The following is a 12076-nucleotide window of genomic DNA, read 5'->3' on the forward strand; positions in this document are numbered from 1 at the left end:
TAGTGGCAGTGTGGTGCTCCTACATGAAAAAAGTCCTCACAGCACAAACAAAGATACCACAGATCCCACATGCGGTGTCCTCGTACCACATGTGGTTGTGGTGCTACCTTAGAGTGTCACTCTCAGTGATGATGTTAAAATTTAATACGAATAAGGCGTGAACATCTGTTCCCACGCACTCATGAACCCATAAGCACCTCTGCTGCAGACTATTACTGGTGGTTCCTTTTAAGTTTTCAAGTTTGATCACCAATATTCTGCGCATCAGCACTTGAAGAAAGTAATTATCTAAAATGTTCCTAACACATGTTGGTCAGCACTGGCAAAGCAATATTAGAGACTAAAACCAACTATAGAGGAGTGAGGTTTTAAATTTGTATTAGCTTGCAGCGCCCCCTATGTGTCTCCTGTCATCAGATTCCTAATAAACATTAAATCAAGTTCATATGGTGTGTGGTTTCTTTAACTTTTATTTTTATTTGCTTAAAAGTATTATGCTATGTTAGCAAACGGAACAAAAGGCCTACATGTGATGCCCTACTCTTAGATCATTTAGTTTTCTGCTCTGTTAACGTATAATTGCTGTAAAGTTATGATTAATTCTTTATATTTATATAATGCTTCCAGCAGTAAACAACGCCAGTGAACGTCACACAGCTGAGCGCGATCAGGTCGCATTTATGGACCGCTTGAAAACTACAAACTAAAAACTACATTTCCCAGCAGCCGGCGTGCCTCTGGGTCACCGGGTTCCGCACGGGATCTCGCGAGATCTGCAGTATGACCCTGCCCTATGTCTCGCGCACTCGCAGCTCCATCGCTCAGTATATAAAGCAGGACAACGACGGAAGGAGGACGGCTGGGGATTCGCAGCCCGGGATTGTAAATAAGACCGCTGAAACTGTGTGTTATTTACAAAAGTGATGCCGGCTGTTTTACTATAGCGTTCCCAGTTGTTTCAAGTCGTTTTTCGTAATTTTTGGCTCTGTTTCTCGCCTATTCCCGTGTGGTTCTTACACTACGCGTATAATGGCGAGCTCGGCTAACTCGAACCCAGTGGTAAGGATCAATCTCTCAGGATTGTCAGCGGGGAAAACGGGGGTAAAGTTAACAGAAAGATTTCGACGAGCTGCTGTTTATTTATTGCAGTATAATGAACATGCTTTTAACAAACCCTTCACTGTAGCAGGAAATAAAACGAATACTTAACTACAAGTTTAGTCAATCGGCCATTTTAATCAGTTTCCGAAACTAGATCACGTTATTTCTTTTTCACATGAAGCCACCTGGTAATGTTAGAATAAAGATATAAACATACGAGGGGCTGTTTCGCTAAAAAGCAAAATCTAAATTTACTAAAAAAAAAAAAAAATGCTGTTTACATCCAGGGTTAGCGAAATTGCTATTTTGTAGGTTGTAAGATGTGGGCTGTTTCTCAGTTTATGAGCTAGTTGGCTCGAAACAGTGTCTTAAATGATGTTTGGATCCTGTGGATTATAAAAAATATGGTTTATTGATGTTTCTGGTTTTACTTTATGGAGCTCGGAGCTTTGTTTGTGTCGATGGCCGTTTACAGTAGAAAGAGGCACTAGGTAACTAGCCTTTTCATTTTTCTTCTTTTTTTATTTATTTTTTATTTTTTTGCATAACGTATCAAATACAAATGTACGCAAAAAGCACCTTGCCATCATCCACTGCGAATGAATCGAGCTTATTTTTTTTAATTGGGAGAATTAAAAGCATCCTTCCAGCTTGAGGTCGTCAGCGCTTTGTCCTCCATTCCACGACCTGAAGGCAGGACAGCCGCCCCACACCGCCACTTGTACCCATCTCATATCAGCTCTGTCCCCCTCCCCACCGACAACGCCACATTGCTTAGTGAAAGCTGAACACGAATATAATATGTGAACAACCGACCAAAAAGCAGCCCTCCACAGTCCGCTCCATGTCGGGTGACGGACGAGGCTGCGGAGCGCGCTCCTCGCCCGCTCTGTAAAATGGCTTCCACGTCCGCCCGCTCTCCGGTTCTGACCCTCCTCCTTTCCGCCGCCTGGTTTTATACAGCCATATTGGCTCTCTAATATAGACTGCCCGGGATGGGACGGTGCTACTCGACGTTACGTCACCGGCTCTACATATAAACACCAGACTGTGCTTTAAATAGTGGAGGAGCAGACAGGCCGAGGGGGAGGGAAAGCGAGACCGAGGTCCGTGCTCCGTGCTGCGGACACCGGGGGACCGTGCAGCGCGGCGGCCCGCATGCCTGCGTGTCGCCGCTTGTGTCTCTTGCTAGACGCCGAGATGTGGCCGTCGTGCTGCTGCTGTAGATGTTTTTTTTTATTTTTATTCTGAACGACGTGTGTTTGTTGATGGTGTGCTGTAACGTTATACACTGTGGGTCGTGACAGATGCAGACATATGGATTAGCACAAGAAGCCAGGCAGTGCTGTGCAGGCTTTACAGCTAAATCCCAGGATCACACTGCAGTGGGCCAGCTATTAAAAACATTACACTGATGTGTGTTGATTATATATCATAACATGTGTCATGGGCTGCTATACATGCTATGTAATGGTAAAACATATTTTTGAACACCACACACCAAAATCTGTGTGGTGTTCGCAGTCGTTAAATACTGATCACACCTTTATTCTCTAAGGCTCTATGTAAGTGTTTTCTGTTTTTGTGCTTGTTTCCCCTCCTTAGCCTAAACTGTATAAATCTGTGATTGAGGATGTGATCAGCGAGGTGCGAGAGCTCTTCCTGGACGAGGGGGTGGACGAGCAAGTGCTTCTGGAGCTGAAAACGGTAACAGTGCTTGTTGACAGTGTACGACCACTGAAGGGGAAATGCAGCATCACTAGTGCAGAGGTGTGGTGAGGTGTGCGTCCCTTCAGCCTGACATAGGAAGCTGGTTTGAAACTTCTCCCAGATGGTAAAATAGTAGATAACCTGGATAGATATAGATTAATTCTGTAAATATTATTTGTCACCCAGGTGAGGTGATGTGGAAGTTATGACTACTGGACTTTAGTTTGGACGGTTTCATTAACTCATCTAAGTAGCTTCATCAGTCTGAAGAAAATTAGGACTCCACAAATGTATCTTCTCATGTTTATCACCATTTTTATCGCAGAATATATTTGCATTGTTTTAACAGTAATGTCAAATTGGTTCCAAAACGTTACTGAAGCATCTTATTGCTCATTGCCCGAAAAAAACAACACATTGAGCCACCAGCCGCCTCCTGACAAATGGTGCATCTCTGACTCTTTTCTTCTGCCTGTTACCTCAGCTATGGGAGAACAAGCTGATGCAGTCCAAGGCAGTGGAGGGCTTCCATACTGACGAGCAGGCAGCCCTGCAGGCCACTCAGCAGCAGCAACAGCAACATCAGCAGCAGGTTCAGCAGGCCCAGCAAGTCCAGCAAGTGACCCAGCCCGCACAGACTCAGCAAGTCATCCTGCCCCCCCAGCCACAGCAAGGTTGTTCTTTACTGGCACTGGCACTACCACTGTGGTTAAAACACGTAGCGAAACATGAATGCATTCAATAACAACTTCATGTCACATTCTGAAAACAAACCACCACCAATTACTTACGTAAATGTAAAGCTGGAGGAATATTACGGTCTGACGTAAAGATGTTTCTCTTCACAGCTCCCCAACAGCAAGTCATTGTTCCGGATTCGGCGAAGATTCTACAGCACATGAATGCAACGGGGATGGTAAGGAGATATGTGCATATAAAAAATAACTATAGAACTGAAGTGAACTGATATAAAGGGTTTCATGTCCCTATAAAGACAGTGGGAGCATTCCTCAAAACAAAAAGGGACTAAATGCTGCTCTCCATCCTATATGGTGAAGTGATGGTCCAGTAACTGACAGATGGAGGGGCAGAAGGAGGTGGAAAATTAATGTAGGGGATCGGAGAGGGACCTTCAGAGAGCTGTTTAGAAGCCTGGGTTATAGCCAGGGATAATACATCCTCTTACACTCTCCAGTTGTGTCTCTCACGGACATACACTGGTTGTATAGTCACACAAAGGAGTGTCACTTTCCTACCTCCCTCTAAGAAACACTTCCCTCCTATTGAACTTCCTCAGCCTGACAGCACTTTTGTTCAGCAGCATCTGCGCTGCTCTGGGAAATGTTCTTTTTCTTTCTTAATTCTCCTAAAAAGCATTTTAAACTTGACTTGCAAATTTTCTAAGCTTTTCACTGTGAAATCAGGAAGATAACGTCAGCGAATGCAAATGAGTAAACACTGCTTTTATCACCTCAGCCAAGGGAATATGAATATTAGCATTTTAATTGTTGAGATGTTGAGCTGTGTTTCATAAATATTTAAACTCTCTAGAGAAACAGGTTTAGCAGTAAAGTTGAAGCACACCTGTTTATATTTTACAAAAATATATTTAATACTCCACAAAAACTCCAACTTCAACAGTCTTGTATTTCATACTATTCAATCCTTCAAGTGTTGTGGATCTTTTTCCCCTCAGTGCCCATATTCAGAGACTTTTATATGTTTATTCTCATTTTCTCCTCTAGAGTGCAGCAGCTACCGCAGCAACTCTTGCTTTGCCCACTGGGGTCGCCCCGTACCAACACATCATCACCCAACAAGGTACAAACGCTTTCAGTGTATCTGGAGTAGTTTAATCCTAAATTAAGTTAATTGATGCCCATTTATTGTTGTTATATATTTTTAAAAAAAGTTTCCATGATAGTTAGACGTTCACAGCAGTCGCATCTCTTTCACTTTGTGGTATTTCAGGTCAGATTCTACAGGTGGTCCGGGCCGCCAACGGGGCTCAGTACATCATCCAGCAGCCCCAGCAGCAGATCGTCCTGCAGCAGCAGATGCAGCCTGGTGGCGTACAGGCACCAGTCATACAACAGGTATTCCCCATCACACACTCATAGGAACATCTAGCTTTGATAAGCCAAAGAGAGGCCATCAAAAGGTAGCAAAAAACGACCAGCTAACACTACAACACAATTGTAATGTATTGTTAATTTGTATTCTTAATAAACATGACAAAAACTCAGTACAGTATGTAATAACTGACCACCTGTGTCAGAGAGGGCTGCAATCTGCTCAAGATGCAGAGCAGAGATGCTTCATTCAAGAATTTAAAATGCTGCATAGCTAGGGGTGGTATGAAGAAGAACCAGCATGTAGAAATCTGCAAAGTGAAGTCAAGTACAGCATAAAAATGATGCTAGTGTTGTTTCTAAACCTCTTTCTCTAAAGATAATAATTATAGATTTACATAATCGATCACTGCCTATCTTTTCAAGTTTGTAGAGAATTAGCAGAACTTTTGACATTTCCCGATGGAATTCTCCTGGATAAATCCAAAAGTAAGACTGTTTTTTGAATTTTAAGCATTTACAAATTGTGGATTCTTCCTGTTTACTGTTTATGCAGGTCCTGGCTCCTCTGCAGGGAGGTCTGCCCCAGCAAACAGGAGTCATCATTCAGCCGCAGCAGATCGTCTTAGCTTCAGGAAACAAAGTACCAGGCAATACACAGGTTAGCCCTTCTTCCAGGAAGGTGGTGGTGCAATTTTGGCACTCTCCTTAAATATCCTGACTTCCCAGGAAAAGTTACCTTAATTGCAGTTTTTAAAATCCCAAAACACGCTTTCTGTATATGAAAATCACACACACCATCACAGATATTGGCTTTTGCACGTTCCACAGGTAATAGATGTGTTTTTGTTTTCGATCTTTTGTTTTTCTTCATCTTCTGCCCAGAGAACCAGATTTTTACTTTATCTAAAAACAAACTTGAACACAGACTCGTTTGACAGCAGAGCGCTCTTACACTGTCTTTCGGCCCATTTGACATAAGTTTAAGCCCAGAGAACTCCACGAGTTTCTGCACAGAATTGATGTGTGGCTTCTTTGTTGCACAACAGAGTTGCAGATTGCGTTTCTGAATGCAGTGGCAGAGTTAAGATTTCCAGACCTCCTATAGCTCTATATTCCTTCCTTGGCTTTTACACTATGAGATTGTATTGGAGTCCTTGAATTCATTCACAAAATGATTGCTTTAGATATTTAAAGACCTGATAGGTGTCAACACACAACATTTGGTTTTGGAGTGAAAACGCAGAGTTTTATTAATATTTGCTATGCAGATCTTTAATTCTTTGTATATGCTGTTCACTGGACTCTACATTAAGTATTTGACTAATAACAATCCCATAACATAGCTCGTCCAGTGTCACACTAACTTCTTTGTGTGTTGGGTTGTGGTCTATTTTCCTATTAGGTCATGCAGGCAGCAGCTATGGCGCCGCAGCCTGGTCAGGCAGCAACAGCAGCTCAGGTCCAGCAGGTTCAGCAGGCCCAGGATGCTGCTGCTGCACAGGCCCCCCCACAGCCCCAGGCTCAGCAGCAGGCACAGCCCCAGACTCAAACCCAGCCTCAGGCACAGCAGCCTCCCATGATGCTGCAGGTGGACGGAAATGGAGACTCCTCCTCAGAAGAGGATGACGATGAGGAGGAGGAGTACGATGAAGACGATGAAGAGGAGAAGGACAAGGATGGAGGAGAGGACGGGCAGGTTGAGGAGGTGGGTTATGCAGTTGTTTTATCAGTAAGGCATGTCGTCCGGTTTTTCAGAAGTAGGAAATTAAAAGTTTCATACATATGCAGCAAATAGTTATTTCTAGTTGTGTGTCTGTCAATTTGTCGAGTTAAAGTGGTCGAAAAGCAGATTCCATTCAGTCTTTCCCACCTTTAAGACCTTTAAGAATCCGTGTTTAATTGTGTTTTCTCATCAGGAGCCACTGAACAGTGGGGATGACGTCAGTGATGAGGAGGACCAGGAGCTGTTTGATACAGAGAATGTAGTGGTGTGCCAGTATGACAAGGTAAGAATCCAAACCCAGCTCCTAATTGTTATTTCTAACTACATCTTTTGATATTGAGTTTTCAACAGCTCTTTGCTTCTTTGCATCTCTAATGTGTGTGTGTTGTTTTATATTGACATGTTGACAAAGGCACTGACGATTATATGTAGAGCTATGAAAAGTTATTTTATTCATAAGTCACTAAAAATAAGAGAAAGTAAGTAAAATCAGCAGGGCCACAGCAGAATAGTTCTTCTACACAATAAGAGTAAAGTGTGGAACAAACTAGAGGATGAGCGAGTTCTAAATGCCTCCTATTTCATTTGGTTTCCACACAGTAAACAGACATTTCTCCGTCCTTTGTGTGCAAGTCTTTACTGTTCTTTTCCTGACACTTCTTTCTGCCGTGAGCACAGTGTTCGATCACCTGTATCGTGTATTACAACTCTGTTTGTCGTTAATTCTCCACCAACAGAGAATTATAGGTCAGCAGTGGTTAATATCACAGTTTGTGTGTCTGGCTGAGTGTAAAAGCATTAGAGACTGTATCCACTTCAGGCTGAAACACTGTCCATCTGTCTTTAACGCCCACAGCATTAATTTCCTTCTCTCTACTCCCCAGATTCACAGAAGTAAGAACAAATGGAAATTCCACCTGAAAGACGGGATCATGAATCTGAATGGGAGAGACTTTGTCTTCTCCAAAGCCATTGGGGATGCTGAGTGGTGAAGTCGAGAAGGAAAGAAAAAAAAACGACAAAAGACAAAGCAACAGGAGCAGGAACTTTTATCCAGTATACAGACACTTCAGTATCCTTCCATATCCTGTGACTGGATTCATTTCAGGAAACTTCTGAGTCTTTGAGAACTCTTGACAAATCCAATGGACTGTGAGGTACTGTAAAAAAGGAAAGAAAAAAATGAAACCGATGTCGTCAGAAACACTCGACTGGCCTTGCAGGATGAGAGACCTGCGAGGGAAGGAGGCCTGTGAACAGAGCATTGTTTCTCTCCACTTTTTATTATTATTTTTTTCTTCTTGTTCTTTTTCCAGGCTCCTCTACCTTATTTTTTTTTCCCCTGAAAGAATTCTCAAACTTTGGAAAGCAAGCATTTCACATGGTACAGGTGTAGTGGACCAGGGTGACCTGACCTGCCACAGGAGGTCAGAAGTCATTCATTGTAATCCTGTAGATGAGAAACCCCATCATAATGCACTGTAGTCGGTTGACTGGATTGACTCGTGTCTACATTTATGTCCAAACTTAGTGCCACCAGTCAAAATTGCTGCCTTTAGACCGGCCAGAATCAACTTTTTGGCTTCTAATTCTTTTTTTGTTCTTGGATCGTAATTCAGTCTCAGTTCATGTTGATGAAAACGGTGCTCCAGAGTGTTTTATGTAGTTAACAGCATATTATTGTTTTAAACAATTTTTAAAAATATGTTTAATGTTAAGGTTAAGACAAAGAAGTTCAAACTTACAGTAATGTCAAAGTAACAAGAGTTGTGCAAAGGCATTTTTTAAAAATCTCTTAGGAGTGCTGAATCCAAAAATACAATTTATTGTCCTCATCGGCTTCTCTGGAGCTTCATTCCACCTTCATCCAAAAAAAACTTAACAAAAAGAAAAAAAAAACAGATCTAATACCGGATTCTCTAAGACTTGTACAAAAAGTTTGTCCTGTCTGTGTTTCTTCTTTGATCTTCTTTTAGTTTCCTGCAGCCGTCTGAAAATTTGCACCGTCAGTTGTTTTTTTTCAGTGTGTCGTGAAATCAGTCAGGTTAATCGGTAGCCACAGCGTGTGTGCGTGGAAGAGAGAGAGCATGACTAGCAGTACAGGCATTGGGGGGGTGGATGGGAGGGGGGGGTGTTGTTGTCACCGCTTTTCTCTGGAAGTTTTCTAAGTTTGCTTGCACGCCCGCTAATCTCAAACTGTCACAGTTAAAACAGTAAAGTAGAGATTCTAATATTTTTAATAATATTTTTTTTTGTGGGGGCAGGGCGGTGTCTTTTTATTTTTTTTTTCCTCCAATTTATTCCTGGAAGTTTTTTTTTTTTTTTTTTTGATGAAAGCCGCACCAAACTGTGCTCTTACAATGTCATAAGTGTTCCTTTTGTTTCTGTTGGATGGACAAAGCTGCATAACGCCGAGTTCCAAATCATTTCGTCCACCATTGGTTTTTCTGTGCTTTCATTTTATCCATGACTTTTAAAATGAGAATATTTTCTATCGAAGCGAGTTTAACTCAGAGGGGGAATGTGTGTTTGTCTGCAGTTTGTTTTTTAGCGCCCCTGTTGCAGCAATTTGAAATAAAGTACATGTTTTTGACTGTTGTGTCAATTTGGTTGTTGGTTGGGCTCCGTAGAGTAGAATGTTTTTAAAGAAATCCCATTAACACGAGGAAGCGCTGATGAGGTCTTTCATGCAGAACCAAAAAGACTTTATATTTTCTCATATGAGATCTAATTGGAATAAAGTCAACTCTTATTGCAGATGTTTCCCCCCCTCTGACTATAAGTAACAGTTGCATCATTTAGTTTTATGGACACAGTTTCTATATTTATTTAAAAAAAAAAAAAAAAGGAAATCACTTTTAAACAGCCGCCGCTAACGGCCCGTCACGATCTGCAAATATAGGGAGAAGTTCAGCAGCTTTCAAAGATTAGTCACAAAACTCAAACTAGCTCACAGTTGCTAACGTCAGTCTCCGTATCGCTGGATGTTGTTTGTGCCTTTTGAACTTTATTTCAGCTCCGGTGTTCACAGATGATGGATGATATGACCTAGATGTGGAAATGTACTCTAATTGTTTTGTCGTGTGTGTATGTGTGTGTGCTCTAACTGCTGTTCCAATACTTAATGAAGTGTATTGTTCATATTATTCATTTGATTTTTTTTAATTAATTAAATCGAACATGGAGAAAAACTCCCAAAGAAAATGTCACTTTTAATTTCAATTTTTGTTTTGGAACCGTAGGTGAATCTGGTGAATAAATCTGTGTCGGCCTCCAGTAGTTGTGGAGCACTTGAGATTTCCTCACTGTAGCCCTCAGTCCTATCTGATCTCTGACCTCCATCACCACCACCAGTCGTGGTTCCTGTGTGTTCTTATGTAATGTAGTCAAACTGGATGTAGATATTGGCGGATGATGAATATTATTTTCTTTTCATACAATAAACAGCCTGTATTAACCATTTGTCCATTACATTTAGCTGATGAGTTGAACTGTTAGCCATTACCATGAGCTATTCACGTTACTTTTAGCTGAATTTAGGGTGAATAAGTTGGTTACTTTCAGCTGGAAGTCCTAATTTCTATTTTTAAAAATGATATGAGGTCATCCTCATCATCAAAGGTCATCTTTCCACCAAATCCTTAGCATCTGAAGTTAAAGCACCCCTGGTTGGGATTTCATCCTTAATGCATCTCCTGCAACATGCGTGTGAGACCTACAATCTGCCTTTGCCTGTCTTCAGTTCAGCTTTCCTTGCTGTGTAATCCAGCATCTGGATGGCTGTCGAGGTTTGCACAGCATGGGCGTTCTCCATGCTGTTCCTACCCAAGCTACAATACAATCCCTGTGAGTTTCCTTGTGGGTAATTATGAGATAAAGGTGTGGTGCTGTCCGGGATTACAGCTGAATCAGAAACTACATGGAGATTTTTACCCTTGATTGTAAATGGATTTGAGGCAGGCTGTCACTTCTGCAGTGTATCATGCTTCACAAAGACGTTTTCAGACCTAGTGGAGGAAGAATGCATCCCTGGCTACTTCTGATGAAGTGGGCCCTCTTGCTACTTCTGGGCACTCAGACATAAGAGTCCGAGCTGCTGGCGAATGGGGCTCATAATGAGGCCCTGGAGATGTCTAGCTTAGACTCCAAAGCTTTCTCTGCTTAACAGCACCAGCTGACGGTGGCTGCCAGTCAGCTGCAGGGCAAGATAGAGTTTGTTGGCTCATGTGAAACGCAGTAGCCAGGCGTCTGGCATGTTGAGTTTCTCATAGTGTCAGAAGATGTGATATCATTTGAGTCATTTTAATATGTCACAGCAGGAAAAGCCCAGAATGAAAAAACCTTCTTAATGTTATTGACACCTTTTCTTTGCTTATGATAAAACAAGTAGATTCAAATTTAGATGCAGCCTAAATGTCTTGCTGCTGTTTGATTTAAAGTATATTAAGAGTCGACTTGCAAGTCGCTGTCTTACGGTGTCCCTTTGAATATTTTAAGCTACAGAGCAAACAGTGTTAGTGAAGCCACACATTGTGTTGAAGTCTTGTCAGTATGCTTCAAGCCAACGTCCCCGTCCCCTCACACCTCTCTAATGTTGGAATTAGGGCAAACGTCATTTAATCATTTCGGTAATTTGCCAAAAAGCCATCAATCAGAGGACTGTGCCTACTTTACAGAGCAACTTAGCAGGTGTGTCGAGGTGATAAAGTGTGCTGGGGGTGAACTTCTCTCATTCCTCCAATGTCATATTTAACTAATCATTTACTGTCACCTATCACTCCTCTCCACACTCTATGTATTGTGTTTGCTTGTTTGTTTCTGCAGAAGGTCCTTTTTATTTTACATACATTATAACTTAGTTTCATTTCATGCACTCCACCTGGCCTGAACACTTGCAGAACAACACTGCGACTGTCTTCGCTGACCTTTGCTGACTGTCCGCTCTAGTACTCTTTTAGGAGTTTGCTGTGCGACAGAGGAACTTGACTCGTCAAGGGGATCGTACATGTCTAAAAGCCCATGGAGTAACGTAAGGAAGGACGTCATAAACTAAAGGATTTCATGTTCCCAGGGACAAGAGCTAGATGGACACTTAAAGACCTGGACTTTCTACAAGTGGCTGTTAGAAATCCCCTGACAGAAGCTGTGTTCACTTCTTCTCATCGTTCTTTTCCCACTGTACTCGAGTCTCGCAACCTAATCTGGTGTTAGCGAGACACATCGCTGGGTCCTGCCCTGCTTATTTGAGGAACGGCCTGGAGATGGGTTTATTTGAAATACTGGGAGAGGAATAATCAGTCAGGCCTGAGAACCAGCTACAAGAATGTCAGAATAAATCCAGTCCAAGTTTTGATCAGTTTATTCTGCCTTTTCTTTTTTTTTTTTTTTGGACCTTAAGTCTCTGTGAAATTCAGTTTGGTAATCCCAACAATTTTGGGAAAAACAACTAACATCCATGTAAATCTTA

The 12076-nt window shown here is 41.9% G+C and overlaps 1 protein-coding gene across 2 annotated transcripts; it reads left to right on the plus strand.

Moving 5' to 3' along the window:
* The first annotated feature begins 842 nt into the window (after positions 1-842).
* On the plus strand, positions 843-9203 carry gtf2a1 (general transcription factor IIA, 1). 2 transcript variants are annotated; one of them, XM_026341634.1, is made up of 10 exons: positions 843-1059; positions 2707-2808; positions 3296-3485; positions 3660-3727; positions 4557-4632; positions 4783-4907; positions 5440-5544; positions 6289-6591; positions 6803-6892; positions 7494-9203. In XM_026341634.1, exons 1-10 carry the CDS (start codon positions 1030-1032, stop codon positions 7599-7601), a joined length of 1197 nt encoding a protein of 398 aa, XP_026197419.1. In that variant the 5' UTR covers positions 843-1029; the 3' UTR covers positions 7602-9203. The 2 variants fall into 2 exon arrangements, with proteins under 2 accessions (XP_026197419.1, XP_026197420.1); XM_026341635.1 differs by lacking the exon at positions 843-1059 and adding an exon at positions 2060-2323.
* The last annotated feature ends 2873 nt before the right edge of the window (positions 9204-12076 follow it).

Source organism: Anabas testudineus, chromosome 24, assembly GCF_900324465.2.
Source record: "Anabas testudineus chromosome 24, fAnaTes1.2, whole genome shotgun sequence".
Classification (NCBI taxonomy): Eukaryota; Metazoa; Chordata; class Actinopteri; order Anabantiformes; family Anabantidae; genus Anabas; species Anabas testudineus.